General features: G+C 46.1%; 2 protein-coding genes across 2 annotated transcripts; one reads left to right on the forward strand and one right to left on the reverse strand.

Moving 5' to 3' along the window:
* The first annotated feature begins 128 nt into the window (after nucleotides 1-128).
* CSUI_001166 (uncharacterized protein) lies at nucleotides 129-1,053 on the forward strand. The gene has a single exon (XM_068061372.1). The coding sequence runs from the start codon at nucleotides 269-271 to the stop codon at nucleotides 677-679; it is 411 nt and encodes a 136-aa protein (XP_067926652.1). The 5' UTR covers nucleotides 129-268; the 3' UTR covers nucleotides 680-1,053.
* Nucleotides 1,054-1,742: 689 nt separating this feature from the next.
* On the reverse strand, nucleotides 1,743-24,183 carry CSUI_001167 (formin frm1). Its single transcript, XM_068061373.1, has 10 exons — nucleotides 10,108-24,183; nucleotides 9,396-9,506; nucleotides 8,313-8,564; nucleotides 7,157-7,519; nucleotides 6,152-6,268; nucleotides 5,597-5,684; nucleotides 4,680-5,029; nucleotides 3,741-4,013; nucleotides 2,556-2,784; nucleotides 1,743-2,256 (listed from the first exon to the last, which is right to left on the reverse strand). The coding sequence occupies exons 1-10, from the start codon at nucleotides 24,157-24,159 to the stop codon at nucleotides 2,246-2,248; spliced, it is 15,846 nt and encodes a 5,281-aa protein (XP_067926653.1). The 5' UTR covers nucleotides 24,160-24,183; the 3' UTR covers nucleotides 1,743-2,245.
* Nucleotides 24,184-24,654: the final 471 nt, after the last annotated feature.

The following is a 24,654-nucleotide window of genomic DNA, read 5'->3' on the forward strand; positions in this document are numbered from 1 at the left end:
CTGTTTGTTGAAACACTTGCGGGGGTATGTTTTCTTGATTTGACTGGTTCAGCCCAGATGGGAAACATCATGAAGGGTCTGTTAGCTATACAACGTCCAGGTTGTATAGCAGCCTGTTCATCTGGTCTAGCTTACAGACATTGCGGATGAATTCAAGATGGCTTTTGACGCGCTGCCTACGACAGAACAGCTGGTTTGTCTATGCCGCTGCTCAGAGCCCACCCTGTTCCCCAGATAGCCCTCCTCAGGAGCAAAAGATCCTCCAGTAATGATTTGCTTGGGCAAGGCTCGTTCTGCTTGCGGGACTTTGTGTGTTGCAGAGAAAACGCCAAGGAGCGAGAGAAGCTCGACGAAGCTGTCAGTCAGGCGGCTAAGAAGAAGCCTGTACATCTGTGGGTTGCGCGCTTGTGCTGATCCGAGTGGCAATCTCATCAAGTGGCACCAGGTGCGAAGGCCCCTCGTACAGAAGAGATTACAGCTCTCCCTGCCCCGAGGGCTGGGAGCACACGGCCAACGGCCAGTGCTGGGGCAGGCGGTACCGTGGGTAAGTTGCCACGCTCTAGCTGAAACAGCTAGCCCTCATACTTACCGTCTCAGCCCTTGTGAAGCTCTGCACTTCCTTGACCACTTCGATGAAGACCAGAAGAAGAGTTTCGTGAGTTACGCCTCGGGCCTCTAAAGAAATGTTTCATCACCCAGTGACCGTGCAGGAGCACAACTGTTGCGCTTACTGGCCGGAGCTGAAGAGGCCCATTTTACGAAAACCCATTGTCATGGCGCGCGGACCCGTATGTCGTACCGACTCCACTCCCGGTGATTCTCCGACATATTTACAACCACAGGTGGAACCTATTACGGGCGACATTATCGCTCCGCAAGCATAGCAACCAGCTTTGCGTGTCTAGGCCGTGTTCGCGACGGCTTTTCTGGGGACTGTCACCATGATATCCTGTACTGCTCGACTCGTAACATTGACGGACTACCTGCCTGGAACAGTGGAAAGGCGGGCTTCTAACTTCTCTGGTGCTCACGAGCGAACTGAAGAGGCTGGGGACTCGCATGGTGCCCACCCTTGGTAGCGTAGAGCGCATCTCTCACTCTACGTGCAATAAAGATATGGCCCCACACGGGTTCAGGCTCCTACACATACTTTCACTATTACACCAGCTCCCCATACACAGTGCAAGCGCGTACACGCGATCAGCTGCATAGGACAAACACGTTCCAAGCGGAAAAAGACTATTCTCGCCGTGAAGCCGGCACTGTAATAACTGCCATGGACTGGGAGGGTGTCTAGATCCCAACACCCACAGAAGGGTGGTTTGTCAAGGTTAGCACCTGCCATGAGAAAAAAGTCCCTTCGCGCCATTATCAGAGGACGCTGGGAGACGCGTGTTGCTTCTACCGCTTTCCGGAAAGAAGCTACTGCTAATCTCGAGATCATGATATCACCAGTACCAAGCGGACAACAGAAAGGCAAGAGCGAGGTCTTTCTGTTCTCTCCCTTTGTCTTCGCTAATGCACTTCAAGCCTAATTTGCTGCGCTAATCTGCGGGCCCTCTGATCACACTCTGGAGGTACTCATGCAGCTGGCGACGCGCCGCATTAGCGGAGTTCTCACCCTGGCTGGTAGGGCTGTGTATCAGGGCTTCCTGTAAACTTCATACTTCGAGCAAACAGCAGGCAAACGAAGCCACCGAAGACCGGACCACGAGATACGCCAGGTCAATAACAAGTCGCTTGTACTCTCGTACCAAGTATCATTGCGAAAAATCGTTATGATACGCAGACACCATGTATCCACTTACATCTCACTGCACACAGACGAGTCTAAAAAAAACGCAACGGAGACACGAGGGCAGAAAGGCACTCTAACAGCGAGAATCAGGAGCTCTTGAAGGTGGGCGCCTTATCCGCTTGACGCCGGAGTCTCCCCAGCGCAGCACACGTCCATCCAAACTCGTGGAAGCAGAGAGAAACACAACGGTGTTGCAGAAGGACCACAGTTACAGCCAATGTCAAGCCTCACGTTCTGACTTCCACACTTTTTCATGCATCATGGAGAACACATGAAGTACAGCCGTAGCCTCTAGAGTTCGTTTTCGGTGTCGTCGTTGCATATCTTGTTCCTCAATTGGCTCTTCGTCCGTCCGAGTCAGACGACACAATTCGCATCTACGACTGCTCCTGAGGATCTCCGACAGATATCATGGTTATGAATCTGTGGGTCTCGCCAGAAATCATGCTATTTAGCACCTGAGCGGGAGGACACACAGCTTACGCGCTCCAGAGTGAGTAAAGCGTCTGTTGTAAAGAACCACGAAAGACCTGTCAAGAAATGCTTCCGAAGCGTTGCTCGCCTTCTACCAGTCTCTTCTCCAACATATGCATGTTTGTGTGCACGTATGCACGCTGCACCGGTATGCGTAGACATGCGTGAGTTCTAACCCCCCTGTTTGCATGCAACCATCGGTGTCGCCGACCGATGGGCATTGGAAATCAGCTTCACAATACGTCTGGGTGTTCTTTTCTGTGTTGCAAAAACTATCGCTTACCTGTCTTTTTGGCGAGAGAAGACTTTGCTCCTCCTTTGCCTTGGCGTTTTGCTTCGGCTTCCTGTTTCTTCTTTTCACGATCCAAAATGTCTTGTTTCTGCTTCCTTATCTGCTCGACCTGCCGAGCGAATGCAGCCACTTGCTTGAACAGTTCATCAGGCTTAATCTTCTTGACGTCCTTCTCAGGATAGCCAGCATAATGACAAGTATGGAGGAACTGATCTTGAACCTAAAAACAACCAAAAAGAGAATAAAACAGCAGAGCCCGGAAGAAAAAGTGACAGGTGCTACTGTAGTAGTTAAAGACAGAAGAGAAAGGCAAGGCAATCATCCCCGTAACAGCTATACGAAAACCGTGTTCGTTAAAGTAGCCGAGGGTCTGTAAATGTATGTATGCAAGGGCTTATATATATCATCTCTCTCTCTCTATATATATATACATATTGAGAGGAACAAACACTGTGCCTCTACAGGTATATTTGCAGGAGAGTAAGATCAAGGGATCCACACATCCATGTAGGTACGTAGACGCATCTGGGCATCGCATGTACATCAGCTGAATTCTACCAATGAAGACGATGTCAGAGAGAACAAGAAGGCCCTAGAAATATGTACCACACGCCCATCCTTGTGCTATATATATATATATATATAAACATGTATGTACGTCTAAATCCACGTGTATACGCATGAATATGCATGTGATACATAGTGAAGAGGGTTGCAAGACAAGCAGAAGCTACGACAAATCTCACTCTGACGAAAAACTTGCCTGAAGCAAACTGGACCGTATGTACGCTCCAGCCACGGAGGCATACCTTGTGACCGCGTATACCTTCTTATACACTACCCACCGACAGCACCGCAATCTCTTCTTAGACTCTCTCTACCTCAAGTCAATAGTACCTATGCTTCCTTCTGGTGTTTCTCCAGATAGAGAAGATGAGACTTTGAAAATGCCCAAGACAAGAAAGCACAAGAGACTGAGATATACCGTCATACAATCAGGAACTCCTTTATGAATATGGAACCACATCTTTCTGTCTGGACAAGAGGAGCGTTATACTGATCTGATGTGTAGTTCATCCGTCAGACCGTAAAGCAACATTTTTCAAAGGAGAAAGACCTTAGGACATCGTTCGTCCGTCCAGGTGTATATAGAGTCGAAAGATGTATGTGCCCTACCTGCTTGATGAAATTTTCAAGCTGTTGGATTTTCGGATCAGCTTCCTCGATGAACTCATCCATAATACTAGCCAGAGGATCTCGATCTCCTGTAACTCCTGTGGATTCATTTCCTTTCTTTGCTGCTTGAAGTGTATTCTTCAACTTCGCGACACCACTCTTCAGGTTCGAGATACGACCTTCTATTCCTTGCATATCGACACGCTGCGCTTTATCACAGACCTTTAACTCTTGGTAGATATTCAGGGCGTCAGGGTTCTGCTCCCATATCATCTGAGGGATCGAGGAAACAAAGAAAAGAGAAAGAAACACTACTACAATAGTCAGCGAGACAAACTTGTACACAGGGTTATTCAGTCAAATCCTCCGGCTATATCTTTAATTAACATACATACATATATACATACATACATCTACCCAAATATACATACACCAGCAGTATCTCAGCATCCTCATCATATGCTCAATACATACGTAGGACGAATGAACAGACCACTCTAGACAGACGGAAGAGAGGCTGTTTGTGTACTTGAAGAGCCAGTCACGTATGTGCATGTAGTATGCCAACGTGCAGATGAAAACGTTTTCTATGGGTCGAGGGGGCGAAGGATCCCCATGAGACAATCACTCCGAGTCCTGTGAGTAGACTGTTTTTACACTCTCCTCTTTGTCTGGTGCTTCTTCGACGCCCGATGCTTGAAGTCTGACATGCTTGTATGTAGAAAAAGGAAGAGCCAACGAATACACGTAGTAGTAGTAGTAATAGGAGTAGCGGTAGTAACACCATTCTGGAAACACCTGTATGCGTCAGTAGATGTATGTAAGCATGTGTATGTCTATATACTTGGTACTTCGCAAGCCAAGTGGTATGTACGTATATATATATATATATAGGTATAAATATGCACGGATGGATGGATGGATCATTGTCTTCCTTACATCGCATATATATTGTAGCATCGTTCGAACCGGTTTCGTTGTTGTTCGTAGCTCTTGAAGTTTCGCTAAGGTCGTTGGTTTGAAGCCTGCGGCACCTCCTCTTTGTGGATCGCCTTCATTGAGAGCATTACCAAGTTCTAGAATAGCAAAGAGAATCACCTTGAGATTTTGAGAATCATCTACGGCTTCGCATGCATCAGCTAGATTCTCAAGCGGACCATAGGCATCACTATAAGCCTCTCGGAAATTCAAAGCGAATGCATGCGCTTCAAGTCTTTGCTTCATCAGCGGAACTCCTAACATTGCGGCGACAAACTGCTCAGGACGATCAACAAGCTTCAAATCGCCTCCTGAAGGAACAGAAGAAAAGACACAAGTTGAATCGAGTCGGAAAATTCATTCTTCACTCCTTCTTGCACGGCGACTAGATTAGACAGCAATACTCCCGCACTAACAAAAAGGAAAAGCATCGTCATAAGACGCTTGCTTATCGAGTGTGCGTGATAGACCAGCCCCCCCCCCCAAACAATCGTTGCAACAGATGTGAAGGACACTTCCTCCTTCATCTTTCTTCTTGCTATCACACCGATACTATCGTCTACACATACGTGTGTCGACCTCTACGCATCCCTCCACGTGAATGGACCCTGCGCACTATGCACGTCAGATTCTACATACGAGGAGATACACATCTATATACTTGGACGAGGGAATTACACCAAGCTGCTCCAATAGATGAACACACGAATCTCAAAGGCGTACAAGATAACTATAGACCTACTCTCTAAGCTCGACACACAAACTTACACATCTTTCGTCTTCTTCCCCTCCCAAACTGGGCCTTTATGAAAAAGACTTGCAATAAACAGGTCTAGACTACTTGATGAGACTGAGAAGAAGAAAGAGACAAGACGTACCTGAATTGATGTACTCCTTAACGACTTGTGTCTCCTCCGGTGTAGGCACAAAGTTCAGTAAAGTCTCCGTTGCATCAATCGTTAAGAGCTGCAAGGTCAAAGAAGCACAACAGATGGAAAAAGAAGTCCATTGATATTCTCTCCTCTCCTCTTCTCCACAGAGATAGACAGACATACAAATAGAAACACACACATGTCGCCTTCGGTGACCGATACATCCGAAGCTACGGAGACCACGTGACTGTATACACCTAGATCAATACCTACATCCACATATACGCATATATCCACATGTATATATATATATATATGCAAATACACATGGAGGTCGGAAGAGAGTAGATGTAAACTGAAGACGACGCGTCTCTGTCTAATGGTTTTCCTTGTACCAGACCATCTATCTTCTCACGCCATAACTTAGAACTCTCAGCAATGGAGAAGAATCAATCATACATTGAGCCGATATCCTCGGAGCAAAATATACAAGCTCAATGCCAGAATCAACCATAGGCATGAGAGGGAGTGTATACGGAGAAAGAGAAGACTTCTTCTTACCTTTGGATTAAGATCAATGATCGCTTCACGTAACTCCTGATAAGAATAGTTATTAAATTTCGATAAGGCGATGTTCATATTGTAAGCACGCTTGGAATCTGGTAGCAACTGAATAATCTGCAAACAGAAATACACAAAACAAATCCACACCAACGGGCTTACAATGAGTGTATGTACACCCTCTTCTTTCCTATCTCCCTCCCCAACTACAAGGAAGTTTTGCTTTTGTCTCTCTCTCTCTATACGTCTGATAAATCAGAGAACGGTTACCTATGAGTGCCCTACCCATCCTTCTGTTTCGGCAACCCGCCTATCATAGAGGAGGCGTAGAGAATCTCAGCATATGATGATGACATGCCATGGTGTGCGGAGTCGTAACGGTCTGCAACAGGAATCTTAGAAGTGAGTTTACTCAGTCGCCAGATTGAACAGATAAAAGCTTTACAACCCCCAGTCATTCTCCTCTCCCCTCGTAGAGCAAGACCAAGTGACACACGAAGAACAGACTGCTGTTGATAATCCCATCAACTATCTGCCACACAGAGAAAACACATGTCAACAACTACCTATCTCTCTAGCCTAAGACCTTCCTACCTGTCCTTCAGCTCTCTATCTATCTAACTATCTATCTATCTATGTATACCAATATATGAGGAGCGATCACAGTCTACGATCCGTACGTCCCTAGACCGTACGAGATACGAAGACTCCTCTTTCGAATCAACAATTGCCTCAAGAAGAAGAAAATCGGATAGAACATATGTCACCCTCCCTCTCCATCTATCATCTTCCTTCTTTCTCTACATTCTCATGTATAGCTATCTATAAGTCTTCTTCCTATAAACTAGTCTCTATCCCCCTTTACTTATTGTCTATCCCTCTATCTGCATCCAAAATATCCCGGTGACCTCCCTCCATATATCTATCAAACATCATCTGCATATACATACAAAGCCTTTCTGGCTTTGCCTTCCCCTCGCGATCCACTCTTCTCCTTTCATTTACCTTAGGTTTGGATGTCTCTGTCTTTTTCTTTGCAACGACTTTCGCAAAGGTTTCTTCTACATCAGCATATTTCAATTGCACAGGAGGTTTCTTCATAAATATAGTTCCTGGGACTTCATCTTCAAAGAGCGGATCCCAGAAGAACCTCTTGGTCTTGCCTTCATCTTTCTTGCCGACCTTTAGACCTCCCGCTCCTTTCTTCTTCGGGCCCTTCCCACCTGGAGGGCCTTTACCTCCTGGAGGGCCCTTCCCTGGTGGGCCTTTGCCTTTTCCTGGGGGTGCTTTCTTCGCCTCTTCTTTCTTCTTCGGTTCTTCTTTCTTCGCTTCTTCTTTAGGCTTGGCTGACGCATCTGCTTTTCCCATCTAGAAAAGAAGAGGAGAGAGAGAAAACGAGAAAGAAAAAAAGACAGATAGATAGAAAAGGATGGCAGGAAAGAAGAGAATGACGGAAAAGAAGGAAAGTGAGTAGAAAAGGAGACAGGAGAAAACTACTAGACATGAAGAACAATGCCTATAGATGATGAAGACTTGACGGTTGGAGTGATCTCCTCGCTCAGATCGAATCATGTAGGCTTGCTAAAGAAGGTATGTATGAAAGGCCGTCGATAATGCTGGAAAACCCTTTACTATCTCCCATAGTCATGCGTGAGTGCATGCACAGAAGAAGAAGATCATAACTAAGCAATGGAGGTGACGGGAGAAAGCAAAAAGCATACACATATACAGATACATATATAGATACATACAACACACCAACGCACCCCTCTGTCTCATATGAAATGTAGGAGATCTTCAGAGACAAAGACATCTACAAGACCATCTCTACATCTACTCTCCTACAGAAGTGTAAACAAAAGAACTCTCCGTCAAGAGATACATACGCACGTACATACACATACATACATATCCACAGAGCAATGTATGTATACACATCTAGACCACTCCCTGAATCCCCGGCTTAGGCCAGTGAGGCTCCTTCAGAACAGTCTTTTTGTCTTTTCGATTTGTTCTTCGAAATCCATCATTTCTTTACACAAAGATATCAGAATGTCTTATTCTCGAGTTGGACGCTTAGTAAGACCATCATCATCATCATGACGAATGAATGAAAGACTTTGCTGATGTATGGATAAATCACAACTACCTATGAACTTACGTTAGCAAATGCAGCAGGCAGGCCCATAAGACCTAGGCCTCCTCCCAAGCCACCGCCGCCGAAGTCTCCTGCTGGACCAAAACCCCCACGCTTTGATAAGCCCAGTGAGATACCAAACTTCTTGAGGCCTTCTCCTGTAAGAAGATCTTTTCCGTCATCTTTATCTTCTTCTACACGTCGAGCTAACAACCCAAGCTTACGTGCGACTAATACAGACATGGAGCTTTGAGCCAGAGAGAATGAAGAGATATCCTAAAAATAAGAAAAAGAAGATGGAGACCACAAAAAGCAACAGTGCGCATAGAATAGAGAGACAGAGAGTAAGGGAGAGAGAGAGAGATTGGCCAAAGACGTCTCCCCTTTCTCTCCTTTGTCGAATGAAGATACAGCATACATGCTTTGCTTGATTTGAAGAGATACACAGAAGCAGACAAGAGACGTACACACATATACATGCGTACTCATTCGTACATATTCACACACCTACACACATATGTACATATCCATACACACATACAGTTCCTCTTCCTCCTGAGATTCCTGTCCCCCGCCACGGTCGATATATCCAATACAGCAGAAAACTACTTCACTCTTTCATGATCTACCTCAACCAAGAGAGAGCCACCTTCCAGAGAAAAAGGATGAATAAGATCGCATCACAGAAACACAGCTTGACCTACCTCTCTCCCCACTACCTGTCTGTACATACAGTGGACCACTTGGTCACATCACGGTATACCTTCTTGTGGCTCTAAGACAGAAACTTCATGAATGCTTTATTCGCTCCTAAGGCATCCATACATACACATAGACACATACACACACTGCAAAGGTCGTGCAGAAAACCACCTCACAGGCACGGTTCATGAAAAGCTACTGACTGAACCGCTGATGGAAGAAAGGAACGCTGGATAAAGAAGAAAGAAAGGAGGGGCCCCACGTAGACAACTTGCTTGAAGTCCTGCATGCATCCACTTTACAAAGGCCATGAAAGAAAGACACAGGAAGGAGAAGAAGAAGAAGAGATGGTAGAGGGACCTCCGCAGTCAAAGCGAAAGGCAGAAGGGAAGAAATTTGACTCACCACTTGCCAAGGAAGCCTCGCGAGTTCTTCGTTGTTTTCATCCATCAAAATCACAATCGGAAGATCACCTCGCACTGGATCTTTCTCTGTCCCCGCTTTGATTTTCTTAATCTACACATAGATAGATAGGGGATGAATGGATGGATAGATAGGTAGACTAAAGATAGAGATAAATAATAGGACGTATGCAATAAACACGCATACATTGATATGCATACAGGTAGAATGTCCATACATCAGCCTCCATGCATAAATGTCTACAGACACATTTGTTTCACGTATATCACTTAACATTCGCACACGACGAAGACTACGATGAAGATCTAGGAATCCGATACAAAAGACTCATGCACTGATACATACGTCTACTTGTCTTAAAGCACATCCAACCCTCCAGCCTCTATCGGTCACCTCACCCCACATACAAGTGAGCAACCAGACCCTACATATCTATCATCTATCTCTACATGTGTTTCTGTCTGTATCCTGTCAATACATATACACAAGACAGCAACAAGTGTGCACCTTGTGAAAATACACCTAGACGATGAAGACACACTAGTGAATCACTACAGCCCCTCAAGCATCCATCTCATCCATCTCCATACCCCTGTGTATTCATCACCTATTCACACACATGCAATGTTGGATGTGCTACTGCATACAGAGACAGACCCACATAGTCAAAGGAATGTTTTGTTTCGTTCTTTACCTTAGGGAGTAGATCCATTGGTATGGGCTGTAGATTCCTCTTGGGTTGAGCAAATCCTGGCTGTGGAATGAAGTAAGGCTTGGCCTCCTTAGGTGCTTCTGCCTCTTGTGTCGAGGCTTTCTTTGGCTCAAGCTTAACATCTCTCGCTACTTTCACACCTCCTGCTTTGCCAATCACAACTTTCATCTTGGCGACTTTCGGCTGTGGAGGAGGTTCAGGCTTTCCTTCGGGTAATTTCATAGGCTTGAAACGTACATCATCCAGAGATTTCTTGCTTTCGATGGTTTTCTTCGTCGTGACTTTCTTCTCACCTCCATCCTGAGGTTCTTCTTTCTTCATTGGACCTCCCACTCCTTCACCCCCTGTACTCTTCTTCTTCTCTACAGGAGGAGGGGTATCCTTCTTTGCAAGACTCTTCTTCTCCTCCAGTGAAGCAGAGGATTTTCTTCCTAACGATTTCTTCTTCTCTAGAGATGTCTTCGCCTCTAAAGGTTTCTTCACAGGAGGACCTGGCGGTGGTTTCTTACCGAGTGCTTTGCCTGGGGGGGGAGGGGAAGGCGGTGGTTTCTTCGCGTCGTCACCAGGTGGAGCTTTCTCTTTACTTGGCTCTGGTTTAGGCTTGGCCCCCGCAGAGGCATCACCTCCAGGAGGAGGAGGAGGAGTTGGCTTGGGAGGAGAAGGAGTTGGCTTGGGAGGAGAAGGAGTTGGCTTGGGAGGAGAAGGAGTTGGCTTAGGAGGAGAAGGAGTTGGCTTAGGAGGAGAAGGAGTAGGCTTAGGAGGAGAAGGATCAGGCTTAGGAGGCGAAGCAGGAGGAGAAGGTTCAGATTTCTTGAAAATGCCTTTCTTTAGTACCGCTCCTGACTGAGTAGGATGGAGAGCTTCTTCATCGAACTTGGGGGGAGGTAAAGGCGCTGGGGGTTTCCATCCAGCCGTAGCTGCTGCGACGCCTCCTTTGGCTTTCTTAGGTGGGCCTCCTTTAGGACCTTTAGGCGGAAGTTCATGAAGGGGTTGAGTGAGAAAGAGAGGAGGAGGAGGAGAAGCAGGAAGAGAAGAAGCATTCTTCATCATCGATGACGAAGAGGAAGAAGAATGAGGTCGAGAAAAAGGTTTCTGTTGTTCTGGAGGAATGAAGATGGTGCGAGGAGAAGAAGAGGTAGGAGAAGATACTTGCGCAGAAGATACACGAGAGGGGCTCCCAGTGTGGTAATTTTGATGTGCTTGGGACGATTGATGAGATCGACGGGACGGGTTGTGTGAAGCCGCCCTCAGGCTCTTCTTCTCTTCGTTTTCAAGAGAAGAAGATGATACACGTAAGTGAGGAGATAAAGAAGACGAAGAAGAACCACGAGGAGGGGAAGGAGAAGAACGAACTTTACTGAAGAAGAAAAGCTCATTCTCCTCTAAAGTACGCTGGCGACTTTGCTGTGACGCCAAAGAAAAAACTGTCCCAGCAGACAGATAACGACTCTGTTGCCTTGAACTCCTCTCCCTTTCTCCTTCACCTTCTTCTTCTTCATCTCTCCTCTTGTGTATCTTCTCTTCATTCAACGATACATCACAAACCCTCTGGTCAGAAGAGGGGGGTCTTCTTCTGTCGAGTTTCTTCTTTCCAGTAGGAGAAGGGGGAGAAGCATTGATGAGAGCTTCTTCCTCTTCTCCTTCTGAAGGAATAGATGGCGCCACATGAGGGGGGCCTTTCCATCCTCGACTTGCAGCTAACAATAAGCGTTCTACAAAGCATTCAGCATCTTTATGACTTTCTTCTTCACGTTCTTCATTCAGGGTTTCTAGGTTATCACTCCCGCCACATATCTGTGGTTCTTTGTGACCTCGTCCTTCTCCCCTTCTCCCCTTCTCTTCTCCAGCGTCATAAGAAAAGTACCTTCCTCTCCCCGACTTCTCTGTCTCCTTCGTGTTCGATAGATGATTCCCTGTGAAGCTGTTTCTTCTTGTTCTTCTCGTCGTTCTCAAGCTCTTCAAGAAAGAACCTCTTCTTCTCCCTCCTCCTACTGGCTTCTGATCATCTTCTTCTTCTAGTCCTCGGCACAGCGCCTCTCGTCCTGTACACTGCATTTCTTCTTCTGCCTCCAAATAACCTTGTTCTCTCCTCTCTTTCTCCTCGTGAGTGACATCTTTCATCTTGTGATTTTCCCCGAGCTTTTGAGCTGAAACTTCGTTCTTCTCGTCACCTTGATCCTCAGAAGAACTTCTTTCTTTCCTACGCCCCGTGCCTGCGAGAGAATCTTCCTCTTTTCTTCGTCGATGATGACGGGGACGCGGTACCTGGTAAAGTAACATCTTTAGCGTACTACCTCTCCTTTGCCTCGTTGACTTCTCTTCTGTCCATTCTTCGTCTTCCGCCTCCACCGACATCTCTCCCTCTTCTCTTTCTCTCCCCCGAATTTCTTGACTCTCCTCTTCTACTTCTCCTTCGACTTCTTCATCCCCTCTATTCTCCTGTGATCTACCCCCTACTCGTTCATCTCCGTCGTCAGCTCCTTCTTCTTGGTGACTTGTGAAGAAGGAGATATGATTCGATTCTTCTATCTCTTCTAAAGGCATGAAGTCCGTGCTGTTGAACCCCGTCACATCATCACTATGCGTTGTGATAGCAAAGACAAACTCTTCTCCACTGGTATGGCTCCCTCCTCCTTCTCTCTCTTCACTCAAGCGAACGAGAGAAAGACTCTCTCTATAAGAGGAAGAAGCAGAAGAAGGAGAAAGAGAAAAAGTCGAGTTGGGAAGTAGAACAGAATGACAAGATGAACATCCGACAAACTTCATCATCGATGAAGGACTTCTTCGTTCTCCTTCTTCTGGCAGTGCAGATATCGGCTGATGGTGTCTATCTCTTCCTTCACTTGGGGAGGACAAGCAGGAAGAAGAAGATCTATTCTTTCGAGAAGTTTCTTTCTCGGATAGAGGGGAAGATAAGCTGGCAATGATCATACCTGAAGAAGCATTGATTACACGAGGATGACAAGCTCTGAGAATGGGAGGTCCACGATGAGACAAAGGAGGTGACGACGAAGAAGAGACAGAGGGACCCGAAGAATGAGGACATGAATCACCTGGGACTGTCAGTACACCACAAAGTTCTCTTGACGTTAACCCGCCACCTCTATCAATGCCTGAGGATGATGATGAAGACGATGGAGATAAAGATAGAGATCCTTGACTCCTTTCTTCTCCTTCGTCCATTCCCTCTAAATCGCTTCTTCTATCCACGGGGGACGTCTGTCGTTGTAGCGCTGCTGTAGGATTCTTTCTCGAGAGAGAATCCGAATGATGAGAAGATCTATCGCCTCCTTCAGCAAACCTTTTACCTATCTCTTTATCTTCTCTCCTCTCTCCTTGCTTATTCCTATCGTCTCTTGAGAAAGATTCTTGACTCTCTCTCTCTTCCTTCATCTTCTTGTCTATCACACAGGCCTCTCCTCTTTTCATACCTTCCTCTGCTTCACCACGAACTTGCTGGATGGAACGTCTCCCTCGCTGACGGCGTCGTTCTTTCAAGTGAGAGAAAAGAGACAATCGCCGTCTCCTTCCTCGAGAACCCGAGGCAGAAGGGGGTGCTGCTTCATCCTCAGCCTTCTCAGACTCTTCCATCACAGAAAGGAGGTCGTGAAGAGGAAGAGGTGAAGCAGAAAAAGATAGTGCAGGGGGGGGAGAACAACAAGAAGATTCAAAAGGAGGGTTTTCACAACTATGAGGATCTTCTTTATGATGACTTCTTTTCAAAGACAAAGCATTTCTCAAGAGATAGAAACTTCCACGTCTTCTCCTTTCTCCCCCTTCACCTTCATCATCTTTCTCTTCCTTCTTTATCTCCCCTGCTAGACCATCTTCGTGATCTTTGCCCTCTCTTACAAAACTTTTCTTCTCTCCATCATACTTGTCCGGGTCTTGTGCATCATTCGTCCCCCCACCTTCATCATTCTTATCCTCTTCTCTATCTTTCGCCTTCTCTTGGCTCGATCCACTACTGTCGAAATCTCTCTCTAGCTTCGCGTCGAGATTTTCTTCCTCGCGTGCCTTCATTCCAGCTTCTCCCAGAAGATCTTCCTGGCTCTTCCTCAGATATGCACTGCTCCTGCCCCTTCGCCATCTTAAAGATTCTCGTCGACGCTGAAAAAGCGAAGGTCTTTTCTTCCCACTACTAGAAGGGAGATCTCTCTGATGAACTTCACGGGATAAACACTCTCTCTCATGCTTCCCAGACTTTCTACGGTGTATAGACATCACCCCCCCTGACGACCTAGATCCAAGAGACGAAAACAAGCGGCGCCGTGATGGTCTCTCTTCACCACCATCCATACCTTCTCTTATCTCTTGCTGTTGCTCTTCTTCTTTACCTATGATCTTATCAGACATCTCTCCCTCGTTCGCGATAAGAGGTAAAAGTGGATCTGCCCCGATATTCCTTCTCTCCTTCTCTCTTCGTTCCATAAGATCAACGTCATCTACAATGAGTGAAGATGAAAAGAATGAAGAAGAATGTGGGGAACCGAGTCGATGACTAGACCTTCTCTCTAAAAGGCCTTCACACCTTCTATTCCCTGGACGTACAGCTGCAACACAGGAAACTTCTTGAATCTGGTGACGAAACACATCCTTCTTATCCCCCGATGATCTCCTTCCTCCTTCTTCATTCTCAAGAAGATCTTCCTCTCCTAGTCTATACAAGCTTCCAGCATAGCTACCAACCGTCTCTCCCTCATAAGCGCTTGACAAGAGTGAGATGTTGTCTTCTTGCTTCTCCACACCTAAGACGACGACGTCTCTATTACTGCTATCATGACTGAAACTCCTTCTTAAGTTCTCCTTGATCAACGAAATTCCTTGTCGTCTTCTTCTCCCCGATGTTCCGCTTGTCTCTAGAGAAGTCGGGACAGAAGAAGGAGTTGAAGGAAGATGCTTGATGAGGGAGTCAGGAACTTGTTTGGCTCTATGACTCTGTACAGACGTATCACGCAATTCAGTATCTGTCATTTGACGAGTTGAAGAGGATGTGATATCAAAGGCATCTCCTTCTCTCTCTATTGACTCGAGTTCAGCCTTCACAAGATCTTGTCTCTTCCCTTCATCTTCGTCCTCTCTTCCCCTTCTTTCGAACTTCTCTTCTTCCTCCTCCTTCTCCCTCTCTATCATAATCCGATGATCACGAGATTGCGAGAAGATGAAACTTCGCTCAGAATGAGCAACCTTCTCTCTCTTTCCTTTCTCGCTCTCCCCGATCACCTCTTCAGGAGAAGCAGAGACACTTGGCTGTTTTTCTCCCTCACGTTGACTCCGGCCTTCCTCTTGAGTGTATCTATGTTGTTCGTCTTCTCTAGATATCCGATCTGAACTGTTCTTACAAAGAGAAGAAGAAAAGAGAAGGTCACCTGAAGGAAGAGACTGCGAGAGGAGACTATTGTTTGAATGGCATGCACCCTTATCATGAGAACTTCTTTCTTCATCTACTTGATAAGTATCTGAATTTCTTCTTCCTAACGTAGATACTCCGTCTCTTGTTCCAGAGTTACTTCTGTTGATCTTGTGACTCAAGAGAGACGAAAGTTTCTCTTTAATGAAATGTCTTCTACCCTTCGCAACTCCAGCTATCGTAGGCGATACTTCACCATCAGGTGTTTCTACACCGCGATCTCTCACAGTCGGACTTGCAGGAGGAGAAGTCCTAGTAACACTCAGAGATTGAGAGTTCTGTATGTCAGATCTTCTTATTACATCTGGATGATCTCTTAGAGAATCTTCTTCTTGTCCCTGTTCTTCTTGCTCTTCTCCCTTTTTATGTCCTCTCTCTTCATTCCTCTCATCGTAGCTACACAAAGTTCTACTAAGATGAGGAGGAGGGGCTCGACTGGATACCATTAAACCTCTCTCAGTTATCCTTGCAGCGTTCGCAGGAGGTGTAGATGTTATGTCAGTAGAAGAAGAAGAGGAGGAAGAAGAAAGCATCGGTGCATGCTTAGGACCGTTGCTGTGATTGGCTGGACTGCCAGGAGTTAACCGGGTGAGGGAGAGATGAGAAGTAGAAGAATAAGAAGAAGAGAGTGATTCTTTCTTTTCACCATATGCATGACTGTTATCTTTGTTATCTCCTTCTAAATCTTCTTGCATGTCTTTTGCCGTCCCCTTCCTATGAAAGGCTCTCTTGAAAGAACTGCGAAGACGTTCTCTCCTCCTCGTCACTTCTAGAGATGTCTCTTGGCTCTCCATTGTCGCAGAACGAGACACCAAAGAAGAAGACTCTTGACGGGTTCTTTCTTCCCTTTCTTCTTTCGCTACTCCTGCAGCTCCTCCTCCTTCCTGTTCTTCTCTTCTATCAGATCTAGGGTCCTCCTTCCCATTCTTCCTCTTCTCTATACAAGGTCTCCACTCATCATGGTGAGAACTAGAATCTATTTCATCATCACGATGATGATAAACACCACCACCAGCACTTCTATCTTCTTCTTCTTCTCGCTTCAACTGTTCCAAAAGCCTGTCTGCCTCTAAGGTAGCACCTTGTCCCCTCTCTTCATTCTTCCTCCTCTCTTCTCTCACTGTGCATCTGTCATCTTCTTCATCATCTCCTCTATCTCTCTGTTGATATGGCCGTCGAGGATGAGAAGTAGGTTCAGGAGATACATCATCGACTTGACCTAATTCCTTCACTTTAGAAGTCTTTCTCAGTGATAACCGACATTCTCCTTCTTCCTGTCTTTTCTCTGCTAGAAGAGAAGAAGGAAGATCTTCACCTTCATCCTTGTCTTCCGAAGTTGTCTTCTTCTTCTTTTCACCTCCAACAGCCGTGAGGAACTTCTTTTTGAGAAAGACTTTACTATCACTCATACTCGAGAGAATCCGTTGACGTGTGGTTGTTCCCCTCCTAGGATTTGAGACACCCCCTTCAGATGTCTCTTCGCTGATGAAATCTTGCGTATTCTTCTTCTTCTTCATCTGTCGCTGTATGGGGCTCCCTTCAGAAAGAGAAAGATTGTTCTCTTCATTACTAAGAGTCATCGAGTGAGAGAGAAGAACCTTCCCATGCGTAGTTAGAATAGATGAAGGTGTATCTCTCAGGGGACTAAGAGGCGTCCAACAACTAGCAGGAGGCAGTATCTCCTCATTCTTCCCTTGCTGATGAAGTCGATCAGAATGAGAGCTACGAGATATCTCCCTGTCTTTCATGTGAGGAAGAGGGAGTTTATCGATTGATGAATCATTTTTCGTGTGGCGATACTGGGTAGAGAGAAGAAGAGAATCCCCGCATTGACGGGTGTTATGGGGAAAGAAGAAAGATGATGGATGAGCTTGAGAAGAATAACTCGCTTCATTGGAGATACGGTGTATAGACACCTCAGACGAAGGGGGGTGGTCATTGTCTTCATCTTCTGGTGATAGTGGATCACCTGGACCACGAAGAAAAGATGAAGACGAAGAAGAAGATGATGTAAATGATGAGAGAGAAGAAGAATTTCTTCTCTTTCTACTGAAAAGGTGATGTAAAGAAGGAGGAGGAACTCCATGAGAAACTTCTGGTAAAGCAAAGAAACGCCTAGCATGAACATCATAAGAAGAACGACAGTCAAGGAAAGAAGGGGTGGTGGTAAATGAGAAAGAAGAACCATGAACGTCACTCATTTCTTCATCTTCTTCATTCGCGTCTTCTTCCACATCAGTATCTGTCATGCTTTTCCTGTAAAGAAGAACTACAGATGGAGTCGAATCTTCCCTCCTTCTTCTTCTTTGTTTCTTATCTATCCTCCTTCGCATACAGGAAGTACCTACTCTCCTTCCCCTTCCATGACCATAGGGACGATCCGGTGTAGGGACAGAGGAGACATTCCTTTTCTCAGACTGATAAGAAAGACAGTAGTCACATGAAAGTGAAGAAGGGACAGATGAAAGAGAAGATGAAGAGGAAGAAGAAGAAGATGATGATAGGGCCTCGGTCAGCAGGACCAGTTGTCCACCAAGATCAGAATAGGGAGGAGAGCTCGGGCAATCGTCTAAAGATACATGGAGAACATGATGATCTAGCTTCCCTACAGAACGATAATGGAGACTCCCTTCTTCTCCCTCTTCTCTTTCTTGTCGACTACTCTCCTTCTCGTATCCACAAGTTACAAGAGGAGTCTCGTCTTCTGCTGTTGATGACGGTATGACTTCCTCTTCCTTTTCTTCTTCTTCGTCTCCTTCTCTCTCGTGATCTGCATGTACCTCATCCAGGGGTTCACTAGGATCGTTATTCTCTCCTATGCGTGCACAGCACTGAGAAGAAGTAGAAGAAGAGGAAGAGAGAAGAAGAGGACAGACCGCTTGATGAAACTCTTCCGGAGGAGCAAAGAGACGCTTAGGGTGTGTACTTTTCAAAAATCTTCTTGATCGAGAACTCGCGTTACCACTGCTACTGCTAGGACTCGAGGTAGTCGCACTAAGAAGAGGACGGCTCTTAGGAGGTGTGTATGTATACGAGATATCCACATCTTCTTCTGGGATATCTGCTTCATGATCATCATCTGCTGTTGGTGTCACCGCCGTTCTATTCTGTTCTCTTCTTCTATGTCTCTCACTACTTTCATTCTCTTCATCATCTCTTTCTTGATGCCTCAATGGTCTCTCATCTTCTTCTATTCGAGGCAGTATCCCCTCTCCACCGCGGCTCGCATCACAGTGACGCCGAGAACGAGGAGCAGGAAAATCCGGTCTTGAAGAAGAGGAAGAAGATTTCTTATAAAGAGATGATGAAGAAGAAGGAGGAGGCCAAAGAAGAGGGGCTGTAGCAAAATCGTTACTTGAATAAGAGACGTAGTGTTCTAGTCCATGGTTCTGATACCGTGACGATGCTGATACCACAGGAGGGATAGAAGACATCCGAGAAGAAGAAGAGGTCGAGTGGTGTCGATCATCATCTGGGTGTGAGACTTCTCTTCCCTGTCTTCGTTCGGATGAAGATGATGACGACGACGTTCTTGCCTCAGAGAAGGAAGAAGACGACGAAGAGGAAGATAGAAAGGAAGAAGAGGAGGAGGAAGTGGACGTCTTCTTCTGCCTCATGTCGTCGTCATATGGTCTTTTCGATTGAAGGCTTTCTTGTTCTTCTTCTGTTTCACTATTTGATACACTCCCCGTGGGCGTAATAGGTAACTCAGCTTCTCCCTCTTCGTCTTCTTCACCCCATGCCTCTCCAGGGGGGGACATCTCTGCTTCTCCTTCAGAGATTTCTATGAAAACATCTTCGCCTTTCCAAGTCACATGAGGATCTTGTGTTTGAGAGAACTCGGAATCCGTCATCCCCCTCTTCTCCTTCTCTTCTTTTTCTTCACTCTCCCTCTCATGAAAAGACGATCCTTGCCATCCTTCCCTGATCATCATGTTCATTGGTGAAGAGAAGTTCCCATTCTTCTCTCTTCTTCTCGCCTCTTGATCTTTCCTTCTTCTTTCTAGGGAGATTTCTCTTCTTCTTTTCTCTTGCTCTCCTTCTTCCTCCTCCTCTAGGTAACGCGAATCTAGACCCCAGTCTTCTTCCTCTTCGTCTTCTTCTTTCTCTTGAAGCCAGTTTTCGCCCTCTTCCTCTTTCTTCTTGTTTGGAGAATCGAAGAAAGAGTGAAGAGGAGCTGCACCACCCCCACTACTATGATGGCGACGGCTATCATGATCCCGAGCTGAAGAAAGAGGAGAAGAAGACGAAGAAAGAAAGCGAGATCTGCCTGTTAGGAGATCTTCACGAAGGACTTTGGAATGAAACGAAGGCGGTCTTAACGCATGGGAAGAATCTCGATGGTCTCTGGAGAAGAACTTTCTTAAAGTACTAGATGTAGACGATGAAGGAGAAGATGTCGACGTCACGAGATTCATATCATTGTCTGAGAAAAGCATAGTAGGTATATGAGAAGAAGAAAGAGACGAGACGGGAATAGAAGAAAGAGGAGGGAGAGACCGTCGTTTCTCTTCAGAACTAGGAGATGAAGTACCATCATCACTATGATGTTCACCCTCATCAAGAAGCAACGATTTCCTTCTCTGGAGAGAGAGACTTAGATCTTCTTCTCTCCATCTATCTTTCTTCTCCTGTTTCTTCCCCTCTTGAGCTTGTTCTTCCTCTCTCTGACGATAAAACTCTTTGAAACAATGGAAGGGAGAAGAAGGAGACACCTCATCATACTTCCCTTCTCTATCATCTTCTTCTTCTCCAGCTGTCCTACCTCTTTCTTCTTGACGATGAAGAAGATGCAATCGAGGAACGGAAGTTCGATGACTACTACTCCGAGAAGAAGAAAACATAGAAGATCTAGATTCATCTCTGGCATTGCTGTCCTTCCTCCTCTTCTCCTCCTCTTCCTCATCATCTCTCATCTTCATCTTATCCTTCACCCAACTCTTCGAGAAGGAAAAGAAATCCTCTAGATCGTCTGTTCTTCTTATTCTCTCTCCTTCAACTCTCTTTCCAGACCCCCTCAGCCTCAGAGGATCTTCTTCTTCTTCTCTTTCCGTATGCGATCTCCCTCTTCCGTTCTTTCCCAGATTGATCAAAGAAGAGAAATCTAACGATGAATTGAGCTTCTTTGAGAGAAGCATTCTCCCTTCCTCTCCACCTTTTGCACCGCCAGAGTTCTTCTCGAGCTGCAGCTGAGAGAGGGTGAGAGTGAGATGTTCTTGTTGCTTCTGGAGAAGTAAGTGCTGAAAGTCTTCCTTCGTCTTCTCTCTCTTCTCTACCACGCCTCTTTCTTCTTTGACCTTGTTCTCGAGATGAGAATCATCTCCTTCTTCTCTTCTTTCCTTCTTCTTCTCTTTCTCCCTTCGACTCTCTCCGCGGGAAAGATCTGTATCACAAGTCCGATCAAGATGAGGAAGTTTCTTCTCTTTGGAAAAGGAAAGAGAAGGTTCATCAAGCTTGCTCGGAGTTCTTCCTCTTCTCCCATCATTCTTCTCTCTTGAGCTTGTACCTGTCCTGTCCTGAGGTTCTTCATCATACTTCTCTTGTTCATTTTCCTTCTTCTTCTCCTCCTCTTCTCTCCCCTCTGAACTCTGCTCTTGCTTCTCTTTGTCTTCATCAGCCTCGAGTCCGTGTGTATGGTCTGGTTGTGTACAGAAATCTTGAAGTTGATGTATTTCTTCTTCCCGACTCCTTCCTCTTCTTTTCTTCTCTTCCTTTAATGGATTTCTCTCTCTTCTATGTCCTTCTTCATCCCCCTCAGGTGTACATACACTCGAGACCATCGCTTCTCCTATGTGTTTCGATCCTCCGTCTCTTCTTGTCTCCGAATCACTTCTACTATCACCATCATCCTCGAATCTGGTCTCCTCTGATGATTCTTCCTTGGTTCTCTCAACTCCATCGTCCTTTATGGTCTTTTCTACAACACCATAAGCTTTTAATCTCCTTTTCCCCTTGTCCTTCTTCTCCCCCTCCTCCATCCCTTCTTCTCCTACTACTTGCACGACTACGTCATCATCGTCATCAGCTTCCTTCCCCCCTGCACATGAATCCTCTTCACCATCCCTTGCTTCTTCTTCATCGTCATGATGTGCCCTACCATCTTCTTCCTCCTTTGAACTCTTCTTTCTTCCTCTAATCTCTCTACGGTTAGCATACATCCTCTCCTCATGCCGTTCCTTCTCCTCCTCCTTTTGTCTTTCTTGTAATCCTTTCTCCCCTGCGTGTGTCTCTCCCTCATCATATTCACTACTATGCAATCTCGAGCTATCATCCTCATAATAAGAGGATCCTGGGAAACTCCATAGTCTCCTTGCTTCATCTTCATCTTCTTCTTCTCCTTGTTTGTTCTTCCTCCTTGCTTGTTCTATTGCATATGCCGCTCCTCCCCTAGTCATCAACGGTAAGGCAGCCTTATGATCAACGGCCGGACGAAACCCAGGAGGATCCGGGGAGGCTCCACCCCCAGTACCTCCAGGAGGAGAAGGGGGAGGCTTTCCAAGCGGACCCTTCATTTTCGCCTTATATGCGGAGGCATCAAAACGATTTCCCCCCCCTCCACCTAAGAGACTCTTCGGTTTACTCCCAGCAGCTTCTCCTGAGGCTGCCGCTGGACCCTCTCCTTTGGGTAACATACTTTTCTGCGAAGGAAAGCCTGGAGGGACCTTAGGAATACCTGAGAGATTTGATAACTTCTTTGTTAAAGCTTTAGATGAAGTTCCTCCTGCATCACTATCACTACTACTGGATTCTTCTTCACTTGGAGATGAAGATGGTGAGGGGGGAGACTTGCCTCCTGCCTTTGCTTTCTTCTCTCCTTCTCCTTTGGGTGAGGGCGCGGGGGGGGATGAGGCAGCGTTAGGATGAGTAGGCGGGGGTGTCTGTTTTTCTTTAGGTTCTTCAGGGGGTTTCGATGACTTGGAGCTCGCGAGCTTCTTAAGAGAAGACTTAGCTGAAGGAGGAGAAGGAGCCGTCGCGTCCTTCTTCAGAGAAGAAGATTTCTTTCGAAGAAGACTCGTGCCAGAACGAGCAGGAGGAGAAGCAGAAGGGCCACCACCTATTCCTGGGGGTCCTGTCTTCTTGCTGTTTTCATCGCCTTCCCCATCTTTCGAGGACTTGTTCTTCAGAATGCTCTTCGAAGGAGCTGATGGAATCTTCTTCTCTCCTTGTGTTTCGTCTCCTCCTCCTGCTCCTTTTGAAGACATTCTTCTGGCTTCATTTTGCTTTCTAGATCCATCTCGAGTCAACCGGCGTTGTTCCTGGGGAGGTGACTTTCCTCCTGCTTTCTGTTTGTGTTCTTCATCGCTATCATCACCGTCGTCGTCATCTTTATCTTTCTTCTCTTCATCATCTCCTTGATCTTCTTCTCCCCCCTCACCACCCTTTCCCTTTCCTTTGTCTTCTGGTGTCCCCGCTGCATCTCCTCCACCAAATACGAACTTGGGGAGGAAGTTCGCCACAGACATTCTTATTCCCCCAGTAATTCCTCCTCCTCCTCCACTAGAATCATCTTTATTGACTCCTGATGAGCGTGCTCGACCGCCTATTTGAAAAACAGATCGACGTGATCCACCTGGCTTGCCTCCTCCTGTTGCCGATCCTCCAGTCCCGTCATCTCCCCCCCCCCTTGCTGCACCACCACCACCACGTCCCCCCCCTACAAGAAAACGAACTGGAGCTTTCTTTTGAGATTTCGCGACAAGCTCGGCTTCTTTTCTTTCTCTTTCACGTTTCTGCTGCTCAATTTCCTCTTCGATAAGTCTTTCTTCGTAGGCTTCGATCCCTGGGGCGATGAACCCGTGATATAAAGCTGGGTTTGGCACCATTAACGGTTCACCAAAGAAGCCTTTGAAAGGTTCATTCGTGGTAGGATCAATAAGAGGTAAGAAGAGAGAATACTGTTCTTTTTCTTCTGTTGTCGCGATTTGAACATCCCTATTGATCACATGACCTTCACGATCTATATCAGGTGGAGATACACCCCAAGAACGTAACAATTCTAAGGCATCCGGATTTACGGTCATCTGAGGCTGTCCATCTATAACCGATGCTTCGCCTCTCTCGAGATGTGGGACGTTAACAACAGGAAGCTTAGGTCTCTCTGTCTCTGATAGGGCTTCTTGAAACGCATACACCGATGCTAGTTCAAGGGTATCCGGACCTGTCACTTCTACACCGACATATGGTAAAATAGCTGATGAAGGGACCGTTAACGATCTCCATTCTTCACCATATAAAGCTCTCATTCGTGCTAAGGAATGAAAAGGAATCCCCAATGTCTGGAACTTCCATGGAGCGCGTGTTCTTTGCTGTTGACGATACTCATCTAACGATGCCGATTCGGGGCGCTTAAGGAATCGTTGGGCTCCTGTCACTTCACTATCGTAACCAGGGATAAGAACACTTTGAAGGCTTCTCTTCTCTGATCCTTTACTGCCTTGACCTGACGGTCGAAAACGTCCTTTTCCATCGACTAAATCGTCTAAGTCATCCTCATCATCTTCATCCAACCCAGGAAGGCCTACGAGGCCCTTGTTAGGAGTAGATGCAAGGAATGCTCCCGCTGAAGGGAGAGCACTCGAAGAAGATGAAGAAAACTGAGACACCTTCTGTTTCTCTTCTGTCATCCAGTGAGATAAATCCTTCTCCAACTAATAAGAGGAACGACAAAAAAGAAAGAAACAGACAGACACAAGAAAGCGCAACAGAGAGAGATGATACCGAAACCTAAAGGAGGGGAAGACACTGCTCTTCTCAAGCTTTCATGATGAAGAAAAACATGAAGAGGGATGATGAAAGAACGCAGCAGAAAAGGCAAGGCTGACTCTTCGAACTGACGGATCATACTATCAGGCCTTAAACCTATCTATTCATCTAACTGTCTAAAAGATAGATATACACGTGTATATATGGACATACCAACAAGTATAGCGTATGCACACATGTGTGTATGAAGAGATATAACAACATGCATATGTATGTATTTGAGTCCCTAACTGTAGTGTATGTACATCGGCATGTCTGAGCGACCTACTCTTCTTAGAAGCATTTCTACATGTGGGGTGTATGGACATCATCATGTCTGAGCGACCTACTCTTCTTAGAAGCATTTCTACATGTGG

Source organism: Cystoisospora suis (genome assembly GCF_002600585.1).
Source record: "Cystoisospora suis strain Wien I chromosome Unknown contig_466, whole genome shotgun sequence".
Classification (NCBI taxonomy): Eukaryota; Apicomplexa; class Conoidasida; order Eucoccidiorida; family Sarcocystidae; genus Cystoisospora; species Cystoisospora suis.

What these genes read in the sequence shown, in the direction of transcription:
- CSUI_001166 (XM_068061372.1), top strand. Translation starts at nt 269, where the DNA reads ATGATTTGCTTGGGCAAGGCTCGTTCTGCTTGCGGGACTTTGTGTGTT.
- CSUI_001167 (XM_068061373.1), bottom strand. Translation starts at nt 24,159, where the DNA reads ATGACAGAAGAGAAACAGAAGGTGTCTCAGTTTTCTTCATCTTCTTCG. An exon ending in CAGAGACATCCAAACCTAAG is followed by an intron (nt 6,269 to 7,156) that starts GTAAATGAAAGG and finishes TTCTGTTTGCAG; the next exon opens with ATTATTCAGTTGCTACCAGA. An exon ending in TTGAAAATTTCATCAAGCAG is followed by an intron (nt 2,785 to 3,740) that starts GTAGGGCACATA and finishes GGTTGTTTTTAG; the next exon opens with GTTCAAGATCAGTTCCTCCA.